Genomic DNA, 26,017 nt, shown 5'->3' on the forward strand with positions numbered 1-26,017 from the left:
CCGTTTATCGATTTATGATTATCGATTCTCCGCCCAATTGGGCCCATATAAAAAAACAGTCGCGTTCGGATTGCACATTTTCGGGTACTTTATTTAGTTAATTTACCCAGCGCGTATGCCAAGTTGCCACCCACTGGTCACTGGTGTGTGAGTTGAGCCACGTCGGAACTGGGATGATGCCATAGGCTTGATTGGCGGGCCCAGGCACAGTCACTGCAAGAACAATTCGCGCGGAGTGGAGGGGAGCTACACAGGGTGTTCCCTGCGAAATGGGTCGCAACAACTTCAGTTCGCAGCACCAGCAGACAAATGTGAGGCGCCATCGAAATGGTTAGTAAGAAAAAACCCCACTCAAAAGCACTGATAGTGATAAAAAACCCGCAGCCCAGAGCTGTGATAAGGGGCCAAAAGCGGAAAGCACACAAACACACGCAACAGCGAGTGTACATACATATGTAAACAACTCATTTGCTATCGCTGTTTTTGTTCCGTTTTTCGGGGAATGTGTGTGGTAGTGTTTTTTGTTTCTGCTTTTGCTGTTTTTATACCTACGTGTGTGTAGCTTCGTGGCAAAAACAACAAGAAATGTCGATCTAGTCGACTGTGAAACACCCTTCAATAACTGCCCTGCTCAAAAAACAGCATACCTCAAGGCGCTGTGTGTGTAACATGTGCCTATTTTTTTATATTTGAGAGGCTTATTGCCAAAATTTAAAGTTGCTTCTAAGGGAACTGCATTTATTTAATTTTAGTATGGCTTTTAAAAAGTATTTTTATTCAAATTTGTATTTTTTATATGTTATAAGAGCGACATACATAGTCGAAAAGTTATATTTGTAAAAATTCGATCCTCGATCGATCCTCGATCGATCCTCGAAAACTTAGTTTTTACCTTATTCCAAGTTTAATGCGAACTTAAAATTTACCCTGATAACACTTAGGTCTGTTTGTTAAATGTAAAGTGAGGTTTAGGCCTCGAAATCATATGGAAAATCACAGTTTAAAGGTGGCTTTAAATTTAACAGGCGGACGAGAAAACAACTCTTCCAGAAAATGAGCGATGTATAAACATTAAATGCTTTTATCGCTACAAATTAAATAAAAATAAGATTCTTTTGGCGATCTGCTGTTGGGACTTTAATCAAAATGTTGTGTATTTTAAGCATAAATAGTTCCTGAATTCTTGACATTCATACGAATATCATAATTTGAGTACTTACAGTGAACATTGTAGATAGCCTCGGCTTTTCATGTGGATCATAAAGTCGGCTTTATTATTTGTTCAACTTTAATTTACATTCCGATGTATTTTTACATAAAAAGTTTTTAAAATAAGGTATTTTGTAATTCAATTGTATGTTTATCTCTGTTTCATAGCTAATATAATTTTTGGATTCATAAAAAAGGAATAAGTAAACAGTGCGATTGAAAACCTTAATTATTAGAGATTTTCTTTCCACAATACGATTTTAGATCACCAAAATCGATCCGCCGTAATTCATTGTACACTCCTAAGGGTGCACGAGTAAAATATTCATGTATACTCATAATTAATGGGTATAATAACCAATCAAACCGGCCGAACACGGTTTTCGTACACATGTATATAAGCCTTTGTTTTGCCATATTTTCGTCAGTTCTTGGCTCATTTAAATGCCATAACCTTTCCAACAACTCCCGATAACCCACTTAACTAGTTTGTAAGCCACTGGGGTAACTTGTTTATCAGGAACTGAACTACATTGTAGGTGCGGTGCCGCCCTTAAGTGTTTCCTTGTGGCCAGCGTTTCTTGGACTCCGGGCAGCACCTTTTACTTTCACTAAAACTAAAGCCCGTGTTCAGGGCCATTTGGTTTCGAATTCGATTTCGGTTTTCTGATTTTTCGCCTTGCATTTGCAACACGCCGCTTGGCAAATTTGCCCCGCAGCAGAAATGCGATTGGAATTGCTGCAGCCCCAGTAGCCGTATCGCTCAAAACAAAACAGTGATCGAATTGTTGATACCCCGTAGAACAGTCTCAAGTAATGCAATAGGGAGTTGGTATTAGAAAGCTAAAATATTTTATTTTGTTTTGTGTTCAAAAAAAATTACTCATACGAAACGTATGCCAGCTAAAACGTTATAAAAAACATATATTTTCTGGCCTTGTTGTTTTAAAATAAAATGATGTAAATGTACATTTTTATTTTGAAGTATGTAAATATTTTATAATATTTACTTCTGCATTTTCTTAAATCACATATTAACTTTTAAAGTATAGGTATTAGCTAGTTTCGAGAACTGTTGTCGGAATTCCCTTCCAGCTGGTTAAATAAACGCTGTCATATTTTTTTAAATTAACTTCAACTACAACAAGGTTGTGCTTATTATGATCACTTATTAGATGTACGATTTTTTATACACAGTATTAATGATATTAAATACCCATCCATGTGTTAGAATGCAGAGATCTCGGAGATAGGGAAAATAGTGCCAATGGTGCCAAAATAAATGAAGAGGACTTTTACAAGAGAATTCCTCCTCCACTTCCTCGAAGAATAAACTTCCATATCAAATATGTATGTGCAATGCTCATTAAGCATGCATTAAGGATGATTGCTAAGTGTTTTCTCAAGATCTCCACCCGCCTGGCCGTTTTTTTTTTACAGGGTATTGCCAAACAACTGGCATGGCCATGTTAATACGCGGCTGCAAATACGTTAAGAGACACACTCTCGCACACACTCGCTTCCAAATATAATACCAATATAACCTGCACACGGGCTACTGCCATTCAGATATTCAGACAGAGCCACAGACAGAGACAGATGGAGGTGGAGGCGGAGGCGAAGGCAGTGACGGCGACAGCTCCACTTCGAGCAAGAAAAACCACTGAGGGCGATCGCTTGGCGCTCAGTTGCGCGTCGGTTACCACGTATAACGGTTCGCAATAAGCCCGGACAACCTGAACACTGTCTTTTTATCGCACTCGCCAAATAATCAGTCAGCGGGAGAGAAAAGTAAATACACACCTTCCGGAGAGCCTGCTCCATTAGCTGAAAAAACAAATAGATAGGAACAATCTTGATATTATCTAGGAACCAAAACATCTTATTTTAAAAGCGGTTTCAAAATGTTCCACTCTATTATCTAAACTTATTTCAAACTTGGAAATATCTTGATGGATTGGTATTTTGATAAGATGGCATAAAACTCTCAATTCAATATGTTTATGATATTTAGAAAAACTTGAAATCTAGTTTATTGCATGTGTTAAACAGGTTCAATATTTTAACATATATTTTCTATCTTTTGAAATAGTTGCTCACATTTTGTCTTTGAATTTTTTGCAGCTGGCGGTGCCACAGCAAAATCAACAAACGCAGCCAAACCTTCGCCAACAATGACGGACTACCTGTCGCTGCACTCGCGACTCGCCCAGGTGGGCCAGGAGCACCTGCTCAAGTTCTGGCCGGAGCTCTCAAATGACGAACGCGCCGAACTGGTGCGGGACATCGAGGAGCTGAATCTGGACGAGATCAAGATGTACTTCGACCGGGCCACGGTCTCAATGAACGAGAATGGCATTAAGCTGGACGATCGCCTGCAGCCGCTGCCCGAGGGCAAGCTGATCTCCATCGCCAGGGCGCCGTTGGAGAAGCTGGCCGCCTACCGGGATGAGGGTCTACGGCAGATCAGCAACGGACATGTCGCTGTGTTGCTAATGGCGGGCGGACAAGGTAAGATGACAATCCTCTATACAACTGGGAATTTTTTAAAAAGATGGGTAAAGGGATATCACAAAAATACACTTGTGTTTAATTAGTAAAATGTATTATAAAAGTATTTTATAGGGCTATTTGAGCGCAAAAGTGGGACAGACCTTTATAGATCAACCAGTCAGTTGGTAATCTTATATGACGCATGCGTATATTTGAGATAATCATGGGTTTAACTCTGCAAACATTGATAGCGAGGTACCTTTCATTTCGAGTAAATTAAAAATAAACTATTCTAGTATTAAGTAGATTTGTAAAAAAGCTAAAACATTAGGCGAATTTGTTAATTGCAGACATCAAACCTTAACGTTGCTGCTTATTTTCGAACTATTTCTTGTATTTTGGGCGCAGTATCAATCTGTTTTCAATGCTATTCCCATTGATACCTGAGATACTTATTTTTTATCATTCCGCAATCAGCCACCCACAAAAATATCGCATTGGTGTGCGGTAAACACAATGTAAACTGAGCTAAAGCGACAACTCCGACATTTGCAGACCAACAACGGCACGTTGCTCGAGTGAGTGTGCGTTTATAAAAGCTAATTAACTTGATATAAAAGTGCTCCATCGAGCTTACGAATACACGCAACCTCAATCAGCTGCCCACTCATGCAGCTGCATTGTAAGTGTTATTGTAATTGTAATTCCGTTTGCAAGACAAAAAATAACATAAAAATAAGAAACACGCCAGGCCAGCAGCAACAACTTCAAGCCATTCTTATAACCAGGCTTGCCTTTCTTTTTTTTATTATTGCTCGGCCAGTGATCTTTTGAGGGGGAATATTGAAATTGTGGGCGGCATTTGACATTTCCTTGCGCGATCCACGAGCAACTGACGGAGCGCAGTCCAATCACGTAATTGCCTTTTGGGAAATCAAGAAAACAAAGTCTTTGGCAGTTGGGGCAGGGCAATGAAACCAGCCCACTAGTAATATTATTTCTTGCACGTTCAACTACGAGAAGAGCAATAAATAGTAGACCCAGATAACAGTTGGATTCCCGAGAATTTTTGGTCAGGCGTGGAAGTTCCGTTTGGCGAACCGATAAGCAATATGTTGAATATGGTCGATAATTAAAAACCGGTAGTGGAACTGACCTTAAGCAAGCCGATCATAAATGTTAAGAGGTGGTGCAGACAAAAGGCAGTATAAAGAGCGAAACGATGGTCGAAAAATAAACTTGTTTATAAGGCCAACCGGGTGGGAAATCCAAAATGCTGCAGTTCTTGTTGTTATTGAATGATTGATGGATTCAGGGATGGGCTAATATTTATTATAAAAATTAATTTAGTTGATTAAGAAAAATGTATACATTTTAAACGACTCTATCAGCTCGAAACTAATGTATAGTTACCCTTTTCAGGCACACGACTTGGCTTCGACCATCCCAAGGGAATGTACGACGTGGGACTGCAGTCCCGGAAGACTCTGTTCCGCATTCAGGCCGAGCGGATTCTGAAGCTGGAAGAGCTGGCACAGGAGGCGAATGACAAGCGCGGTCACATCACCTGGTACATAATGACGTCGGAGCACACGGTGCAACCCACTTACGACTACTTTGTCGCCAACAACTTCTTCGGCCTGAAGGCGGAAAACGTGCTGCTGTTCGAGCAGGGATCGCTGCCGTGCTTCGAATACGATGGACGCATCATTCTGGACGAGAAGCACCGGGTGGCGCGAGCCCCGGACGGCAACGGAGGCATCTACAGGGCGATGAAGCGCCAGGGAATACTGGACGACATGCAGAAGCGGGGCGTTTTATATCTGCACGCCCACAGCGTGGACAACATCCTGATCAAGGTGGCCGATCCCGTGTTCATCGGCTACTGCGTGCAGGAGAAGGCCGAGTGCGCCGCCAAGGTGGTGGAAAAGGCGGCGCCCAACGAGGCTGTAGGCGTGGTGGCCATAGTCGATGGCAAGTACCAGGTGGTGGAGTACAGCGAGATCTCGGCCAAAACGGCCGAGATGCGCAACTCGGACGGCAGGCTGACCTTCAGTGCCGGGAACATATGCAATCATTTCTTCAGCTCGAACTTCCTGCAGAAGATCGGCAGCACATTCGAGCAGGAGCTGAAGCTGCACGTGGCCAAAAAGAAGATCCCCTTCGTCGACAACGCCGGCAAGCGGCTGACACCCGACAAGCCGAACGGCATCAAGATCGAAAAGTTTGTCTTCGATGTGTTCGAGTTCGCCCAGAAGTTCGTGGCCATGGAAGTTCCGCGCGACGAGGAGTTCAGCGCGCTGAAGAACGCCGATGTGGCTGGCAAGGATTGCCCCAGCACCGCCCGATCGGACCTCCATCGGCTGCACAAGAAGTATATCGAAAGCGCCGGCGGCATCGTGCACGGTGATGTCTGCGAGATCTCGCCGTTCGTCACGTACGCCGGGGAGAATCTCGCCTCGCAGGTTGAGGGCAAGTCGTTCACCAGTCCCGTCTACCTTCGGGACACCCGCGATCCGATGCACGGACACCTGTAAGCATAGACTGATGGACGGACGGTAGTAGTTGTTTCGGTTAATTGTACATTTTTCGTTTACCGTTTTTGAACGTCATGATTCCCAAACTATATAGTTAGCGCACGGAAATTCCATTGATTTCAGTACTTAAAGGAGACTTGTAAAAATTTGTTACCTATTGTGTCCGTTGTTTTTTTCGTTTTGGAAATAATTGTGCAATCGTAATGTGAATATATACAATATATAGAACATGTAATAATATGAATATTTTAATATGTTGTAAAATACAAAAATTATTAGTACGGCCATGTGACCCGATTTGTACTTCTTGGGCTATTAATACGTATGTATAGCATGTAAACAATAGGCCAATCCTTTGTGTGAACAGGTGTCGTTCTTTATTTACAATATTGTTGAATGGGCATTAGATAGATGGTATATTTGAACAATAGATACCCCACCTATTGCAATTGATAATTCCACTAGTTGCAAATGGACTAATAATATGAAAATTTGCGCTTTAAAACTAACTGGATCTAAAATGGAAAACTGTATTCATCTTGCTTTTCAAAGTTGTTTTTCCTCGGAGGCTTCATGGCAATTATATGTCTTCATTTCAATGTAAAAGAAAACATTTTAGATCACTATTGATTTTATACGCAAATCCAACTTGAAAAGCGTGTATAACTAATTTGAAATCTGGTTCATTGTTAAATCAAGATATTAAAAAAATCTAGCATAAACACCAGTTTCCAATATTTTATTTGTGCTGCGTTAAATCGACCAAATCATAATTTTCCCTTATTCAGACTGTGACATCATGTACATATATTATGATCGTTTACGCAACAGTATACCAATAGGGTGGGCTACAATCAGGGCGTGAATAATTATAGGGCCCTTCCCGCGATTCCAATAGAACTCGATACTCGTAGATTCAAACTTTGCGCCAAAGAACTCAGAAGGGCAGTCACACTTTTCCGGCCAACGGTAACACTTGGAGCGTGAACATTCGTGTCACATTTTTTCAAATACCAGCTGGTAATTTGTAACGGTTGTGCAACGGTCACGCTGGAACGAACTGGCTTCAAAATTTGGATGTTAATCAATAGCAACAATTAGATAATAAGTGAAATTATGCTTAGACAATTAACACGGTCAGTGGGCCTGACCTCGCGGCTGCTCAGGCGGGTCAACTATGCCACGAATTCTTCGACTGGCCAGTCACAAATTCCCGTAAACACGGCCCTGGAAAATGGGCGGTGGGCGGAAAAGCTCAAGGCCGCCGGAGTCGAGGACACGGAATTCAACGTAAAGTGCATTGTGTCGCATGTCCTGAAGAAAAAATTCGTAATGTTTCTGTCACAAAAGCGAAGCAATCATTCCAACTAACCGGTATTATTTTCCCCAGAATACTGTGCCGGACTCCTTCGATCAGCTGCAGTTCAATCCCGGCCAGCTGGCGGACTTTGAGCGCTTCCTGGAGGCCCGATGTGCCCGGATGCCGCTGCAGCACATCATCGGCGAGTGGGACTTCATGGACATCACCCTGAAGACGTCGCCCTCGGTCTTTATTCCACGCCCCGAAACGGAGGAGTTTATCCGCCTGGTGATCGAGGAGTACAAGGATGCGAAGCACGTCGACCTGCTGGAGGTGGGCTGCGGTTCGGGCGCCATGTCCTTGTCCATGCTGCACAGCCTGCCGCAGGTGGAGGCCACCGCCATCGAGAGGAGCAAAGCGGCCACCGTGCTAGCGGCGGAGAATGCCCAGATGCTGGGCCTGCTGGACCGCTTCAGGGTGCACAACCACACCATGGAGGAGGACAAGTATTTGCCGGAGGAGCTCAAGGATCAGAAGTACGACCTGATCATCTCCAATCCGCCGTACGTCAAAACGGAGGAGTTCCAGTTCCTCCATCCCGAGGTGGTTGTGTGAGTAGAGAGCCTCTTTAAACCATATCATTCAGTTCACTGACCCTCTTGTACCCCTAGTTATGAGAACCTCAATGCCCTGGACGGTGGCTCGGATGGCTTGAAGGTGGCCCGCCTGGTCTTCGAACTGGCCTGCCGGCACCTTCGTCCTGGCGGCAAGCTCTGGCTGGAGCTGGGAAACGACCATCCGCCGTTGGTCAAGACCATCATGAATCTGAAGTACGAGGGCCGCCTCAAGTTCATCGCCGGCTACAGTGACCAGTATAAGCGCGAGAGATTCGTCCAGATCGAGAAGGTCTAGGCGGTGTTACCACATCGACAGGACTGGATGATTTGACTTAGACAATGCAATTAGCTATTACGATGCCCATGCATTTAGCTGTGATTTGATTTATGATTTATGACCACAAAACCTGCACGCTGCCCAGAGACTCACACAGTATATATATTGAATATATATCGCTATTTAACCTAAAGTATTGGTGTTTTAATATTTTTGTACTACTGCTGCAAAGGCTTTATAGTTTTGTATTTGAAGCCTGCAGATTTCATAATGAGAACATAGATAGACCATTTTGACTTGGATAACGCAATTAATTTATTACAATTTATCTTGATATATGATTATTGAACTGCTACTTTGTGTCTAACAGCATTGACTTTTATGCTGATCAGGTTATACAGATGGTAAAGGTCTTAGCTGGATACTTTATAGATAACCCCCTATGATTACGATAGTTCTATGATGATATAGAATTGGAATACCTCTACATTTGGTCATAACAATTATATTTATATTGGTGTTTTAATCTTGTTGTAATATCGCTGCAAAGACTTTATACCGAATCTATAGCTATCAATCCTTTAGTTTACGAAAAGTATTTACTCCATAGATAGACCATTTTGACTTGGATAATGCAATTAATTTATTACAATTTATCTTGACTTATGATTATTGAACTGCTACTTTGTGTCCGACAGCATTGACTTTTATGCTGATCAGATTATACATATGGTAAAGGTTTTAGCTGGATACTTTATAGATAAGCCCATATGATTTGGAAAGTTCTATGACTATATTGAATTGGAATACCTCTTTATTTATTATTCTTGTTGTAATATCGCTGCAAAGGCTTTATTACGATTATTTAGCTATCAATCCTTTAGTTTAAATCGAAAAGTTTTTACTCCATAGATAGACCATTTTGACTTGGATAACGCAATTAATTTATTACAATTTATCTTAATTTATGATTATTGAATTGTGATTATTGAATTGTGATTATTGATTGTGTCCAACAGCATTGACTTTTATGCTGATCAGATATACAGATAGAAAAGCCCATATGATTTGGATAGTTCTATGATGATATAGAATTGAAATACCTCTACATTTGGTAATAGCAATGATATTTATATTGGTGTTTTAATCTTGTTGTAATATCGCTGCAAAGTCTTAATACCGATTATATAGCTATCAATCCTTTAGTTTAGATCGAAAAGGTTTTACTTCATAGATAGACCATTATGACTTGGATAACGCAATTAATTTATTACAATTTATCTTGATAAATGATTATTGAACTGCTACTTTGTGTCTAACAGCATTGACTTTTATGCTGATCAGATTATACAGTTGGTAAAGGCCTTAGCTGGATACTTTATAGATAAGCCTATATGATTTGGATAATTCTATGACGATATAGAATTGGAATACCTCTACATTTGGTCATAACAATTATATTTTACCGTCTTACAGAATTCCCAAATTATGAAAGTGAGTGCTAAACCCTATATCGTTATTATGATTTGGATCTCTTTCTTTTTATAACACAGCCAGTGGTGCTGTTCTGATTGTTTAGATAGAGGTGAATTGGACTATGCTATTAGGATTTTAACTATGGTATCCTTATGATATTAGTTAACCCGAAGTCCGACCCCATATGCATATAGCACTAGTATTCCTTAGTTCTCGTACCGTATCTGAAGTAACAGCCCCGCTGAATCGCTGGCCGAGAAAGCTTTCGGCTGCGGAGCGGAAGAAAGCTTCGGCAGACTGGCTGGCAGCAACAAGTGGAATCCACTCCGCTCAGTCAGTTGGAAATCGAAGCTCGCGCCGCACGAATCGAACCAGCGGAATCCGGGTCCGCGACTTAAACGCGGATTTTGATTTGTCGCCGTTGTCGTGGCTCTTTAATTCAATTGTCGATTCCGAGCTGCGGCTGGTGTGCGTTGTTTCACTCTCAAGTATTCACTTCATTGCTAATAAATTATAATTAACGAATGGGCGAAATTATAATTAAAGGCTAAATTTCAACGAAAATCACAATGAGCAGATAATAAAGCTAGAGCTAAAGCCAAAGAAGATGAGAGCCAGTCGCGAGGCAAACAAAATAAACCCAAAAAGTGCAAAAACAAAACAAAATCAAAAACACGTTAAACAAGAAATTGGTTTAAAAAACCTATATAAATTTAAGTTTATATGTATGGTAAATGAATGAATGTCGGTGCGTGCGAATGAACGTATGTACATATGTACTACAGCCAAACTTCAGATCGAAGGCGGTTTGGATTTGGATTGGAAACTTTTAGAAACCGATTACACAGATCGTGACATTATTTAATGCATCTGTGAGCGAGTGCGTGCGTGCGTAAACATGAATGTTCAATAATTGAATACCGAATCAAGTTTCGAATGGGCTGCGTTCTTTTCGACGACTGGTTTTCCATTCCGCTGAGGCTGCTGCTGCTTTTATCGCCTTACGTTTGTAATTTTAGCACACTTTCAATATTTATTGTCGGTTTCTGCTTCGGCAACGATTTTTCTGCTCGCCGCGCTAAGCAAATACCTGAGAATAACCGCGGTAGGCAAACGAAACCGAAAGCTCATCTGCTGTTGCCATTACCGTACATAAATTTCTGGTAGTTGCTCCTTCGACGGCATCTATGTGCAGCAGCAACGTGCAACACAGCTAACTGCAACCTGCAATGCCATGTCAACGACGGCAGCAACAACCACTGAGCGAAAGTTTTGCCAAGTCGCACGCCGGTTATGTTAACAAGTGTGGGTTGTTGTTTTTCCCCTGCTTTTTCATTCATCATCCGCACTGTGTGTCAAGGCACTGCGAATCCGATTCCGAGTGCGAATTTGTAAAGCTGTGAACGTCTTTCTTGCGACACATTGACCTGCAGGCTAAGCAAGCGATTTAAATGCTCCCGCTCACATGGCACAAGGCCCCATCGAAACACAGTTGCGGCCAAAATGGTAGCTCCAAAATAGTTAGATTTTATTCCAAGAAAAAAAAAAACATTTCAAAATTAATCTTTTGACTAATTGATTGGATCATTCTAAGTAAATATAATATTAGGAACCTTACCTGATCGAAAATAAAAATTAGGAAAAATATCAACGATATAAGTATGATTGCAAAATTTGATACTTTTATTCCATTTAAGCTCACAGTTATTTACAATGAATTTTAAATTATTATTTTTTCCCATATTTTTAAATTACTATTTTTTTCAAGAATAAATAAAAAAGATCTTAAAACAATATAAAGTATTCTTAATGCTTATTAATTGTTTGCCACTGTACATACAACCGTACAAGTACAGTGCGAGACGCCGAAGAAAACTGGCTGAAAATCAAGATAGTAGTTATCTACTTTAGATGGCCTTTCGCAGGCGGGGACTGGGAAACATTGAAATGCAAATACGCTGCCTTGGTAGTTTAGTTGTGTCAAACATTGTGGGGGGATAACCCGGTCTACTGATCGATCGGTGTATAAACAATGGCCTGCAATCCGTACTCACCTCTTTCCCACACTTTTTAATCGCTTCCAGCCCAGTGTCACACCTGTGCGAGTTTCGGCAGCCGAAAATTCGACAACGACAGTCTATGAATACACAAGGAAATGTTGCATAAATGAAAGTTAGTTAGAAAAGAGAGTTCCAGCCGGGTTGTCGGATTTACCATATATACTATACTCACGTCGACGGGGCGGATACAAAGTCTACATGTGTCACAACAGCAACATCGGCAAATAATTTAAATGCTACGCGGCAATTGAAGAGGCAACAATTAACCAAGACCACTGCAACTTAGAGGAATAGTGGAAAATCACTTATATATACGTATATCTATATATAAAGATATTTAGCTCCTGCAACAAAATGAAGAATCGTCAGCGGGCGCGCCGAATATCGCTAAATGAAAACCACAACAAATACTTGGGCAGCAGCGGCAGCATCGATGTACAAATATTTACCAATACAAAAGAACCCAATCAAGTCAATTTAAATTCATCGTCAAAGCTGCTGGCGACTACAGTAACGACGACCTCAGCGGAGGCTGCTCTTCCCGCTTCGCTTCCAGTTGCTCAGATAGCACAGCAGCGACATCTACATGCACAGCAGCAACATCAGCGTCTACAGCAGCAGCAGCAACAGCAACAGCAGCAACAACAGCTGATTAAGCCGCCTACAACGATGATGGGCAAATATTTTCCACCGCACGCAAAACTGAGAAAATGCAAATCGACACCGAGTCTCAATTTCGATGGCATGGAGCCCATGGAGGAGGATCCCCACTGTCATCGCATTTCCCCATTTCCACGGAACACCGCCTCGGAGGCTAAACAAACGCAGCAACATGAACAATTATCACGCATCACCAGCAGCGACGACAGCTGTAACAGCAACATCGGCAACAGCAACAACATCAACAGCAACAAGTGCAACAGCAATGCGACGCCAACAACACCGGAGTCATTGCGCTTTGGCTGCGCTCACTACAAGCGACGGGCCATGTTTGTGGTAAGTGCAATAAGTAGTCAATATACATTGATATCAGCTCTAAAGAGCTATAGGTTCTGCGGAAGTTAGCGAATCGTCTACTGAGCACTGAATGAAAGCAAAAGTTGCAGTGCACTGCAGGAAAAAGCTCGCATAGCAATGCACTTGATCTTGAATTTATATTTTATTTAGTGCAGCTCATCAATTGAAACTATAAATGGGGCCATATAATGGTCTTTATACACTCAAAAAAAATTGATTTACCAATTCAAATAGTTTCGTAACTGTACAAAATAGTTAGGTACTATACAAAATATGACCGTGTTTTGTTGTTTCTTGTTTTAGTTTAAATGTTATAGGAAAAAACTATAAAATTGTAAGTTCTTGTTTTTATTTTGCTGTCAGAAAAACTATTTTATGGGTCAAATTGACAATTTGATGGTTGAAAACCACTATTCTATTCTATTGGTAAATTTAACAAGTTCATTTTTTCGCAAATTCATGATATTTCAAATTTTAAAAATGGCAGATCAAATATTAAAATTTTTTGATAATTGCGTATATTCTTGGAGTGCTGAGAAAAAGTCTTTAATGTCTTATTTGACGAAAAGATATAACTGCATTCATTTTATGCAATCCCCTATATACTTTTTCAATTAATACAAATTAAAGAAAATGTCTAAAAAAAGGTTCATTGGGAAATTTTTGTTTTTCAAGCAATACAAAAATTAACCCTTCTCAATATTGATGCGGGTGTAGTTAAATAAATTATTTCTTATTATAGGGAACCCCTATGTTTCAATTAGTCGTTGTGCCTTTAATTAATTCGTATCAGAATATTTCTTAATTAATTTAAAACGCCATATATTCTTTGTTCCCATTAATACTCTTAAAGCTATAGAATATTTCATACACTTGGCAATTTTTGGAATTTTTTGAAAAAGTTATGATGGCGCCTTTAGAGGGCATCTGTGCTTTCTGCACATTTAATCGTCGCTTTATTTGCTCGGTGTCTATCCACCTCCCTCAAATGGGCATTTAACCTTTATTTATTCGTTTCTAAACAAACAAACCAAATAAAGTGTCTGAAGTCTAAACAGACACCTTCGGCAGTGATTCTTTTGTGCCTGGTGTAATTTTAATTCAATTGGAGGGAATCACTTTTTGCACGGCAATTGTTCGGTTTGTGTGGACAGCCACAGTCTCACGATGTCCGGATTTCGAAGGGGCATACGTACATATGGGCACGGGTATGGGTTTGGGTATGGGTATGCTCCGGTTCCGATTCACAGCACAGGAATTCTCGGTGGGCAGCTGCCCCAGAGGCGAGTGGCCATTTAACACCTCCATTCTCCATTCATCTGGGCAAACAATGCGTTTATCTTCATCGGTCGGGTTTGGATAAGAAATTATGAGGAAACGTGAAATTGTGTGTGCATATAAAGCAATCGTTCCCCAGCTATATTCAGGCCTTTACTTTACCAATTAGGAGCCAGCAGACATAATTATCGAGAGGTGATAAGTACGGGATATCATTGTACCAGTATAGAAGTTTTAAGGTGAGAAAAGTGACTCAATGTGGGGGAAAGTAATAAAAATTTTAATATTTAAAAATTAAACTACGAATTGACCAACTAATTTAAATATTCAAAAAGGATGTCAAAAAATATAAATAGAAAAGAAAAAACTGAGTAAACATTTCTGGAAACCCTGAAGAAATTAAAACCAACAATGTTTTTAAAATTTTGTCACCTAGTTTCAAAGTTTTAGGATATACAGAAAACGGATTTGCAATTCTTCAGGTAATAAATAAATATAAAAAGACCGACAGCAACACGTTTAAGTAACTGTAAAACTGAAGCATTCCAATTTCGCGATATGAATTGATAATTTACCCAAAAATGTATAAAGCTCTCCCAAAAATGTCACGTAAGCCCGTTCACGCCCCACACTGTCCTACATTTTCTACAATCCGAAGGGTTTTCGATGTTTTTGGCTTTGTTGAACTTATTTGCATTAATGAGGGTCGCATTAACTGTTGAATCAGGTGGAGTAATTTATTCTCAAATATTTATATTCGTCTCACAATGCGTGAAATTAATTTATACATATCTGTGGACTTAAGCTCAATGTTAAGAGCAATATGTGCAATCCCAAGTGGAGCAATGCCCGCCATTGCTGGACCCTCTCAGTGTCGCCTGTTCCACCAGATCTTGTACCAATTTGTCTTAGAACGTTTTTAGTATTTGCTTGCTTCTTTGTTTCGGCAATAAATAAATTTGAGATGTCTGGAATTAACCAATTGCAGGAACAAAAGCGTTATAATACGATCATTAGTGAAGCGCAGCAATAAAACGAGGGGAAACACAAAGAAACCGGATTCGGAGATTCTACTCCGTTTCTGTACTTCGAGTGTTATCATCGCAGCAGAGTTGAAATAAATACTTGTATACGAAAAAGTGTTGTTAAGTTATAAATAATTCTCAAAGATAGTAGGGATGTGTGTGCGAGGCTGGGCTGGCAGATATAAATAGCTGGGGTGTTGGCTGTTACTATACTGAACTCAAGGGAAGACTTTGTTACATAAGTTACAGAAGGCAAACAAACAAGATAAGGAAATAAGGTGGAGTTTGCATTGTAAACTAACCGATTTTTAATCTCTCTGCATGCAACCAGAAATTCTAAGATCAACACGGGAAACCGGATCGATCTGATACAGTTTCGGTCGGTCTTTATCATAACCAAATGTTGATAATTCGAGCTATATCGACGAGTGAACTAATTAGCAGCAACCTAATGAACCGACACGAGTGCCTTTTGGCATCTTTACAAGCGGATTCAGTTTCTCCCGGTGATTTGATTAGGGTCTCTATTCTCATAAAAATTCGATCGAGTTCCAAGTGCAATGTTTATTATAATGCTAAGTTTGCCTTTTGGGGGACTGAGACTGATACGTCATCCGTCAGTTTTACCAACCATTTGTTTTATGCCGGTTTCCAGGCAGATTTCGTAAATTAGCAACTCAATTTGGGAATTAGGGGCCGTGTCACCGTTGGCTGCTAATGAATTATGTTGCTTGATATTGGCTTCGCTAGTCCTTGACTGGGGGAGGGTTCCATTGGGGGAGTGTTGTGGAATCTTGGCTCCATTTAAAGTGGAATTTTTTATAGACCGTTTTCTTCCAGTACTAATTTCATTCGATTTTGTTTTCTCCCCATTCATATCGTATTTTTATAGACCCCCTGCTGCAACAAGTTCTACAAGTGCCGATTTTGCCATGACGAGAACGAAACGCACCACTTTGATCGCAAAACCCTCACCGAACTGATCTGTTCTGAGTGCAATACGCGGCAAACGGTTCGAGAGCAGTGCGAAAATTGCGGAGTGCGATTCGGCAAGGTAAGCTTGGGGTATTCTAAAATACATGTATCTTCCTCGAAATCTTTTCTAATATTTATCTTGAAAATATATTTACCTTAGTAAAGGCAATACGAAATTTTCTTATCTTATGAAAATATTCTTGTAGCAACAATCCTTTGGTTAACATAAATCTCCCAGGGCTTCTTCTAATTAGTATTAAAATATGATTAATTTTGGCATTTTAAAATTATATTTTCCAAGAAAGGCAAAAAGGTATTCCTTATTTGGACATTAGAAAAACTGGAAAATCAATAAAATGAAATTCTGTAAAAAAAACATTAAATTAATGAAACCCAGTGGGATTAGGTCATCAATAAAATGTTTAAATGTTACTTGGAAAATACACAAGCAAAAATTCCACGTTTTCTAAGGAACTTGTAATATAATTTTTGTGTACTTCATTAATTTCAGTACACCTGTCTGATCTGCAACCTCTTCGACGATGCGGACAAGCAGCAGTACCATTGTCATGGATGTGGAATTTGTCGGATTGGAGGTGCCGAAAACTTCTTCCACTGCGAGGTCTGCAATATGTGTCTGCCCATCCAACTGAAGATCGATGGCCATAGGGTGAGTTGGGACTTGATTTTGCACCCCATTAGGCTCCGAGATTGTCCGCTTGGAAATTATTTGACCTGTAAGTGCGGATGGCGACCTCCGCGTTTCGAAAGCAAATCAAAGAAACAGCCAGCCGGCTCGAATGTTAATTTTGTGTCAATTCATTGCCCAAACCGGTTGCCTAATTGCTTCATGTGGCGATCACCGATCCGCGATATAGTTGAGTGGATATGAATGTCAAAACTGTTGGAGGAATAGCTTAATTAATTGGCCCGCATATCGAGAGTGCTGTGCAGACACGTATCAGGCACCGAAATGGGCCCCAGATCTGAGACGGATTTGCATAACTGATTGGGAAACTCCACTAATTGACGCTATGTTCCCTTTCCAATCCCTTGCAGTGCGTGGAGAACATCTCGCGATCCCACTGCCCGGTCTGTCTGGGCGACATCCACACCTCGCGCATTCCCTGCCATATTCCCGACTGCGGCCACCTGCTGCACAAGATGTGCTTCGACCAGCTGCTGGCCTCGGGCCACTACACCTGTCCCACCTGCCAGACCTCGCTGATCGACATGACGGCGCTGTGGGAGTACCTGGACGACCAGGCGGAGCGCATGCCGGTGCCGCTGAAGTACGAGAATCAGCGAGTGCACATATTCTGCAACGATTGTCACAAGGTAAGTTATTAAATTCTGTAGAGTGCAGGGCAACATTTAAAAATACATAAAGAATTCGCGTTTTTAAAACGTTAATCGAAAATCAAACACTTGAAAAACTAACAGGTGTTACTTAAAAATACATTTAAATTTCGATAATACCACCTATATGTAAAAAAATTGATAGGTAACGATACTAGTTTTGATTAAAAATAACTTGATGCCCTTATCAGTTTCTTATGTTTCAATATATAATACCTTAATTTCGAGAGTATCGTGCTCAAAATAAAGCAGTTTTACCCAACTAATCCTGACACCCCCTTTATCTCAGTGATGAAGCTCTTAAGATTTTATGAAAAATATATATAACACAAATTTAGATCACATAAAATAAATAAATATACGAATATACGTCGATACCAAATATTTACATATTCTAATCTTAATCTTTTCTCATATCTATTGCAGACTTCCAAGACCAAATTCCATTTTATCGGGCTCAAGTGCGTGCATTGCGGCGCCTACAATACAACGCAGGATGTGAAGCGTCGCCTGTCCCTGGTCACCGATGAGCCATCCTCGGCGTGATGTCCACCGATTCCCACCACATCCCCATAAGCATCCACATCCGCATTTGCATCAGCAACAGGAAATCTCTTGCCATGCTACCCACATTTGAAGAAACTATTTTGTTACCTAAACACAACACAACTGAAATCGAAACGCATTGAATTTAGACCAAATTCGAGCTGGTATCGAATATAAACCATACAAACAAAAACAAAAGGCTCCCTAAATCATTCGGGTGTGCTGTCGAAACCCCGGGAGATTTGAAAATATTGATTAGATGAAATGGAAATAGTTAGTTTCAATATTGTGATAGGCCCATACAAAAATTATTTTCTAATTGTGTTTTTAAATCTCTAGGGGATTCTAGACCCCCAATAGATATACACTTTACACATTGGTAAAAACTAATTTTCTCTCGAATTTTTAAGCATTCTATTTGCTAAAATCATCTTGTGTAAATCTCGAATTTCTCTGTGCAAATTTAAACATAGAAAATACCCCTCGAAAACTCTCAAAATTCCGTTACCATGAACTTTTAATAAAAAAAAGAACACGTACAAATATGAATATTTTGTGTATTTTTTGGGGATACATATAGTTTAATTTGGAATTGAGTGATCATAGCTGGATTTGATATTTATACATTTTTCGACCTTATTTCTTTGGTTAAAATATGTGACTATAATTATCTTTCTTAGTAACCATTTAGATGCCTAAATCTATTTATTATTCATATCGATATCATCACCTTTCCCAGAAGAATCTTGGATGGAAGCTGGTGGAAGGCGTAACAAGACCACTTTTGTACATGATTAAATTGGTGAATATCGTTTGATCTTAGTGATTTGCATAAAAATAACTGAAGAACATAAATTTCCGGTGACATAATATCTACTGGAACACTTTTAGAAAGTCTTCCATGAATTGATCTACCAATTAAGGATTCTGAAAGCTTACTGCGCCTTCTCCTTCTCCACTGCGGCAGCGATTCCATCTCCGCCAGCTGCCTTCTCCGCCGCACGATTCTTTCTGCGTTCGGCAGCCTTTTTCTGGCTGCTCAGGTACAGTCCCAACGCAATCATCGCTGCCCAGCTTATGTAGCCAATGTGATAAACCGAGCCATAGAACCGCCAGATTCTGCCGAACGAGGAGAGCAGGAAGGCCTCGCCCAAGTAACTAAAGGCGAACCACTTGAAGATCCAGAATATAACGTCGATTACACGGCGACTAGTGCCAGTGGCACTCTTGCGCACCAGCTTATCCCACATGTCCTCCAAGGCAACGTAGAAGGGAGCGCCCATGATGCAGAAGTAGTGACCCGGCCGGAATCCGTGCCAGTAGGCGGAGCACAGCAAGGTGGCGCCAGTCCTGGGAAAGTTTTAAAATCAAGTTAGTAAGGGAATCGCTGATCAAGCCCATAATATAAGTAAGTGAGTAACTACCAGGCATACCTGCCAACCCTGCGATCAGTAGCAAAGGGAAAGAACAATAACAAGAGGAGCAATACGAGAGGCAAGCAGTAAAACGACAAAAGCTACGACTCAAATCAATTCCAAAACGTCTCTCTACTTTCTCTAACTCACCTGTACTTCTTGCTGGGGAAGAGTTTGTACACATTGACAGCCAACCAGTACTGGACACAGACGTTCCAGTGCTTCATGCCCTCGCGGAAGGTCCAGCATCGCTCCACCTCCAGCACTCTGGTGTTCACAATCGTTGTGAAGTTGTACGAGTGCTTCTCAGCGTCGCGCTTTAGGTGCTGGTAGCGTTTCCGCGGCCCCTCGCCATTATTGGGATCCGACTCATCCGGATAGGCTCCGAAGCCGGCCATCGTGCAGACGCATTCGCTCAGGGTCAGGCCGGTGTAGATGCGAGCACGGAAGGTGAAGAACGTGGGCCACACGTACAGCAGGCGGTAGACAAAGGAGCGATCGTTGAAGAACTCGTCAGTCAGCGCATACTAAATATCAAATCAGATTAGTAAGGTTTTGGGGTCAGCTTAACTACTCACATCCAGTGGCCAGAGGTAGTTTGTTGCCAGGTAAAGGGCGCAGTAGAAGACTGCATACTTGAGCTTCTCCAGGGTGGCTTCCACACTTGGTGCATGGGTCTTGAAGGGCATCTCAAAGTAGTCTCTGTATGTGCGATACCGATAATAGGGACCTGCAATAAATAAACGAAGTGCGATTCCGTTTAAAATGCAGATTTTCCAGCAGTAGATAATACACCTATTGAAAGCGGCAGTAATCGATTTTAAATGTGTGTGGGTAGCACTTTACAATCAGCAATTGAATTGGACTTTGGTATCTACATGTGTTTCGACTAGACAGACTGAATAGTTTTAAAACAAGCCCGATCTTCACCTGTTAGAACTCCGATATAGTTGAAGCTGTAGTGCAGGATTTCGGCGGCACTTAGGGTCTGCAACTCCTCATCGTAGTCGGTAATCTCGACGAGACTCTCCTGGTTCACATCCCGCTGGTCGTTCTTCTTCTGCTCGTCCCGGGCCTGCAGGCGCTTCCAGGCGGCGGTCTTCTCGAAGGCAATACCCGAAACCTGTCGTTGGAGGACTGACACGTAAGTAATTGTAATGATGGATGGTTGCATAACCCACCTTCAGGGTGAGTATCATTTGAATCATGTTGGTGTGGCCGGGAATGCCCAGGTAGAAGTCGAACAGGCGGAAGAACACCAGGTAGCCAAACATGACCACAAAGGTGACCAGGTGTCCCTTGCTGGAGGAGGGCGAATCAGTGGATATTAGCGGGTTCCAGAGACTGGGCAACCATCACCTCACCTCGGATGTACCAGGAGCACGGCGGCTGTGCCCAGGGCCAGGGAAGCGAAGCAGTGCAGGCTGTGGAGTCCCGAGACAATCACCACCACAATCACGCCCAGCGCGGTGGACACCAGCTTGCGCTGGCCCTCGTCCGAGATCTTCTTCACATAGCCCCCAGCTCCGATGCAGGCCAGCAGGCAGATCACGTAGATCACGTCGTCGATACTCATCGTGCCTGGGATCGGGATCTACATGTACTATACTCCCCCGCTATTGATTATATTATTATGATTTGCTCAGTGTTACCAGATTGTGAATCGAACTTTACCGCAAGGGCGCTCATCCAGCCGTCGCTATCCGCTAAATTCAAACGGTAAAAATAACCGCTAGTTATATTGAAATTTCATTGTAAGACGACGGAGTTTCTTGTTTTGAATCCAATTTTAGTACCCGATTACTTACCTTATGAGAGGATAATATCATAATGGTTTGTGGAACAGGTAAAAATAGGTAAGAACAACACGGTGTTTTTTTATATTATTATAGTTTTAGAGTTAAAAAAATGATTTTTATTTTAATCATAGAAAAAAATTTAAAACATATATTCAACAAGAAGCGCCAAAACAAAAAACAATGACAGAGATGACAAGCAACACGAAATTGAGATGGCCGAAAAGTTTATTTTTCAATCGATATGTTAGTCCCATCTATGGGTGGTGTATTCGCTAAGTGTGGAGGGTGTACTTACTAACCGTAAATGGACAAATAATTGCTGATATGAAACAACAAAACCTTCCGTTATTTTGAAAAAATTTATTTATTTACATTATTTACATTTAATACTATTTAGTGATTATTACTTAAAATTTTGTAATTCTATTATCTTTAATTAAGTTCAAATATTAAATAACTTGCAAAAAATTAAGATATATCGAGTAATGTATAAGCTAATGAAATGAAAAAATTCAAATCAGGATAAAAGCATGTGCCGATCGGATCCGATCCCATAGAACAAAAGGGTGAAAATTGTGACCTTTTATTTGCACATATTTTGTTGTTTGTTATTTTAATTTGATTTATTTAACAAATTCTAATTTAGTCACGTTTTGAATCGGGAAATCTGCAAGGGTGTTGAAACTTCGGATTAGCTTTCGTCCTCGTTTATTTCTGCAATATGCTCTGCTCAGTTTAACTTAGCGTTAGCTACTGGAAGCGACATCCATGGGGATGGTGAAAGCACTTACGGAGGTTTCACAGAAATCTCTTCCAACTAAAGACGGTTAGTTTTGTGTGATGTACATTATTTATTTGGAAAAGATTTCTGTGAAACCCCCGATTAAAACAAATTTTGAGATCACCATGAGCGTAATGGTAGTCAGAAATACCTTAGACACCAAATGAGTGAGGTCCTTGGCATATGGCTCAGCCCGATTTGGGGAATCCACAGTGGCATGGCTACTACTAAGCAGTCTTATTTTGTATAGACTAACCTTATAAATAAATATTCTTGAGAGTTTCCCACAATACATATTGTCCCCATACAATGCATACAAACAGCTTGGAAAATTGTATTGCAATGACTTCCTCACAAAACTCCAAGTCCGTCAGTTGAGGCATTTATTAAATATCAATTCATTAATGATTAGCCAGTGATATTTCCCAAAGCGCGCGCCACAAAAGTCAATTAGATGAACCATCCATTTGATTTTAATTCGAGTCTGATAATGAGATTCCATAATCGGTTGTAAACGCCCAGCTGATAATTGTGATCGAGTTGAGCTAAAGCGTTTGCCCACTTTTTGTGGCTGTCATGAGTGTGCGCCAAGAATTTCCCATGTCCACAGTGTCTATTCCAACTCGGTCTAGTGCTACGTCATAATGTGCATGTAGAACCGGTAATTCGCACTCAACACGTTTCAGTGGGAAGAATCGCGTGCCTTTATAGGAAAGCCGGGCAATGCCTCGTATCAGCTGGATTATGATCAGGGGCTGATTCCAAGGGGATTCATATTTCCTGATTAACATTGTGTAGCCAGGGTAAGGATTTTCTTTATTTCTAGATAATAAACTTAGGATGAAGATTTTATTGTTTCACAGGTCTTTGAGTAAATTTAGTGATTAGTACTGCAACCAAAAATTAAAATTAAATAAATTAAGTAAAATAACTTTTAAAAATGTTATTAAAATGTCTTAAATATGAAATTAATATATCTTTTTAAAAAGGTAAAATTTTACTAAAAAAAACAACTTTAGAGTCTTTCAAGACTAGTTTTTAGTTGATTTAATTGATTCAAAGAGGTTTTCAGTGGATTTCCCGTAACTGGCTCCCCCTTTGAACTCCACCCCTGCTATTTTCTGAGCGGGCTACCAAATCGCTTGATCAGTGCGATTTATTGGCGAGCCGACTACCAGGTATGACGCGTGATCCCGTCCGGGGAGTTGATCTATCAAAACCCAGAATGCATCGCACTATAAATAGGCTTGCTCCGTCGGCAGCATATAAAACCAGCTAGCCCGATCGATCAGATCAACAGAGTGCAATTGCAGGTGGAATCGTAGAGATCTTCTAGCCAGTTGCAGCTGATCCAATAAATCGACACATAATGTGGACTAAACTATTCGCAGTTTTGCTGTTGGTGGCAACAATTGGTGAGTTTACTTTGGAAAACTTTGCAACCTTTTGTTAATGCATACATAATTACCTGCAAACAGCTCAAGGCAAACCCAGTGGAAATGGAAATGGAGTCGAGGGCGACTACGATGATGAGATGAGCGAGTTCATGGATGCGCTGCCCAATCTGGATGACACGCCCATTGGCTTCGGACAGCGATCGGATATCGCGATGGAACCGGAGGTGGATGATATTTTGGCCAATCTGGACGACGAGTACGAGGGAGCCAAGCACTATGCCTGGAATAAGTGTGACAAAGATCTCAGCGAGAAGCGGGGCATTGGCTCGTTTCTGGACCTGTCCTTTGTGAAAAAGATCGCCAGCAACCTGAATCCGTTCGGCAGCAAGAAACTGCGGATGCAGTTCTATCTCTTTAAGCGGGAGTTCCCCGAATGCGGCAGGGAACTGGATTTCTCCAGCGAGCGCAAGTGGCGGCATTCTGGCTTCAATGCCTCCCTGCCCACCAGACTGATGATCCATGGATGGATGAGTCAGTCGCGGGGCTCCTTCAATCGGGACGTGAAGGACGCCTATCTGAAGAAGGGCGAGTACAATGTGATCGTGGCCGATTGGAGTGCCAGTTCGGCGAATATCAACTATTTTTCGGTGGTGTCCCTCATCGAGACCTTTGGCGCCCAGTTGGCCCAGTTTACCAGGGAGTTGAATCGCCAATTTGGAGCCGACTTCGATAGCATGTACCTGATTGGACACTCGCTGGGCGCTCAGATTGCCGGATCGGCGGGAAAGCGACTGAAACCGGATCAGGTGAACACCATTTTCGCCCTGGATCCCGCTGGCCCCAAGTTCCGTCATCGCAGCGCCGAATTCCGGATCGACCCCACCGATGCCAAGTTTGTGGAGTCCATGCACACGAGCGCCAACTTTGGATTCCGCCGACCCACGGGCAGTGCCACCTTCTATCCAAACTACGGGGCCTACCAGCGCAGCTGCTACTACCTGGGCTGCTCCCACATTCGCTCCTACCAGATGTTCGCCGAGTCCATCAACTCGCCGCTGGGATTCTGGGGAACCCCCTGCACGCGGGACAACGGAAGGTGGCAGTGCGACCAGAGCCAGCGGCAGACCATCCAGATGGCGGGGGAGCCGTCGGTCCACAAGGAGGGCATCTTCTACGTGAAGACCTCCTCCAGCGACCCCTTCGCCCTGGGAAAGCAGTAGATGTATAGCTGGGATAGGTTTAACGTTAAGTTATTGCACTGTAGTCTTAGGCGCCATTCAATGTGATTTAATATACCAAATAAAAGTTATACAATTTCATCTCAAGCATTTTAAATGTCGTTGGTTTCAGTTCAGCCTTATTTCATTGAGGTCCATAGGACTTAGAACCATATTTTGTTACTAAGTTTTTAAAATCATACTTTTACAATTATACTCTGATTTCTAAAGTAAGACTCAAAGAATTAGTTAACATTCATAGTAAAAGTTGAAAAATAACGGTTATCCCTGGCGCTCAAAAACTTAATTAATGGCGATAATAACCACAGTAACAAAGATTTAAAGAAATTGTTGTTTGGCTTTTTATACGATTTCTACTAAGTTATTTATTAAAAAAATCAAAAAATTAAAATCCCTGCGGATATATAAACTATTATGTACTACAAAAATATTCGTGTATTAAGGCACAATAATTTTGAATAGTCAGCGCAGTGAAATAATTCATTTTTATGGGATTGTAAATATAGTTTTAATTTACAAAATTCTTTATAATAATAAAGAGGCCTTAAAACATAGCACAGTAGGCTGTCGACCTACTTTCACACCCCTAGAATCAAGCAAATCAATATCAATATCAGTCAACTAAAAATCAATTCAAAGCTTGTAATTTATTTTTCTTGTTCCACAAAATGTCTGCCGAAATTGAGGAAATGCTGAAGCGTTACCAGAACTATCCGAATGTTGTTGGCGTTATTATTTTGGACCCCTTCGCCATTCCCATCAAGACGACCATGGAGTACACATTGACCGTGCAATATGCCGCTTTAATCAGCACCTTGGCCTACAAGGCGGCCAAAATGGTCACCAATTTGGATGCGAGCAACGAGCTGATGACCCTGCGCCTGCGCACCAAGGTCCACGAGGTGATTGTGCTGCCCTCCGAGAACTACATCATCATTGTGGTCCAGAACCCGGGCACTTGATTCCCCATCCCATAACATCCTTTCCATCCTCCAATATACTCGAAAAAACCATATACTCAAAGTGTTGGGCCGAATGCAATTGGCTTTATCTAGTTTTAATTAAAGTTGCAAAGTGTCTGGGCCAATGGCGCATCTTTGGCGATGTGAAATATGCGAGTTGGCGATGGCTTGGCGTTAATTGCTGCAGATAAATACACGCCGCGTCGCCATAATTACGACAGACAGATTACGGGCCGCACTTAATTGTCCGCCGTAA

At 41.3% G+C, this 26,017-nt stretch overlaps 6 protein-coding genes across 7 annotated transcripts; 5 read left to right on the forward strand and 1 right to left on the reverse strand.

The window, feature by feature from the left end:
* Positions 1–3: 3 nt before the first annotated feature.
* mmy (UDP-N-acetylglucosamine pyrophosphorylase mmy) lies at positions 4–6,531 on the forward strand. 2 transcript variants are annotated; one of them, XM_017156289.3, is made up of 3 exons: positions 4–330; positions 3,334–3,720; positions 5,125–6,531. In XM_017156289.3, the coding sequence occupies exons 1-3, from the start codon at positions 270–272 to the stop codon at positions 6,237–6,239; spliced, it is 1,563 nt and encodes a 520-aa protein (XP_017011778.2). In that variant the 5' UTR covers positions 4–269; the 3' UTR covers positions 6,240–6,531. The 2 variants fall into 2 exon arrangements, with proteins under 2 accessions (XP_017011778.2, XP_017011779.2); XM_017156290.3 differs by lacking the exon at positions 4–330 and adding an exon at positions 2,855–3,000.
* A 729-nt stretch (positions 6,532–7,260) lies between these two features.
* Positions 7,261–8,626, forward strand: HemK1 (HemK methyltransferase 1). Its single transcript, XM_017156291.3, has 3 exons — positions 7,261–7,568; positions 7,630–8,150; positions 8,211–8,626. Exons 1-3 carry the CDS (start codon positions 7,356–7,358, stop codon positions 8,449–8,451), a joined length of 975 nt encoding a protein of 324 aa, XP_017011780.2. The 5' UTR covers positions 7,261–7,355; the 3' UTR covers positions 8,452–8,626.
* Positions 8,627–10,257: 1,631 nt separating this feature from the next.
* Rchy1 (Ring finger and CHY zinc finger domain containing 1) lies at positions 10,258–18,718 on the forward strand. The gene is made up of 6 exons (XM_017156284.3): positions 10,258–10,397; positions 11,994–12,965; positions 16,182–16,343; positions 16,776–16,934; positions 17,324–17,602; positions 18,050–18,718. Exons 2-6 carry the CDS (start codon positions 12,324–12,326, stop codon positions 18,167–18,169), a joined length of 1,362 nt encoding a protein of 453 aa, XP_017011773.2. The 5' UTR covers positions 10,258–10,397; positions 11,994–12,323; the 3' UTR covers positions 18,170–18,718.
* On the reverse strand, positions 18,707–21,230 carry frj (membrane bound O-acyltransferase domain containing farjavit). Its single transcript, XM_017156282.3, has 6 exons — positions 20,949–21,230; positions 20,766–20,886; positions 20,515–20,707; positions 20,163–20,314; positions 19,735–20,111; positions 18,707–19,519 (listed from the first exon to the last, which is right to left on the reverse strand). The coding sequence occupies exons 1-6, from the start codon at positions 21,158–21,160 to the stop codon at positions 19,105–19,107; spliced, it is 1,470 nt and encodes a 489-aa protein (XP_017011771.1). The 5' UTR covers positions 21,161–21,230; the 3' UTR covers positions 18,707–19,104.
* Positions 21,231–23,291: 2,061 nt separating this feature from the next.
* On the forward strand, positions 23,292–24,898 carry LOC108067297 (phospholipase A1). Its single transcript, XM_017156258.3, has 2 exons — positions 23,292–23,579; positions 23,643–24,898. Exons 1-2 carry the CDS (start codon positions 23,534–23,536, stop codon positions 24,779–24,781), a joined length of 1,185 nt encoding a protein of 394 aa, XP_017011747.1. The 5' UTR covers positions 23,292–23,533; the 3' UTR covers positions 24,782–24,898.
* Positions 24,899–25,377: 479 nt separating this feature from the next.
* On the forward strand, positions 25,378–25,886 carry LOC108067308 (dynein light chain roadblock-type 2). Its single transcript, XM_017156270.3, has one exon. It carries the CDS (start codon positions 25,468–25,470, stop codon positions 25,759–25,761), a length of 294 nt encoding a protein of 97 aa, XP_017011759.1. The 5' UTR covers positions 25,378–25,467; the 3' UTR covers positions 25,762–25,886.
* The last annotated feature ends 131 nt before the right edge of the window (positions 25,887–26,017 follow it).

Source organism: Drosophila takahashii, chromosome 2L (assembly GCF_030179915.1).
Source record: "Drosophila takahashii strain IR98-3 E-12201 chromosome 2L, DtakHiC1v2, whole genome shotgun sequence".
In the NCBI taxonomy this organism is placed as follows: domain Eukaryota; kingdom Metazoa; phylum Arthropoda; class Insecta; order Diptera; family Drosophilidae; genus Drosophila; species Drosophila takahashii.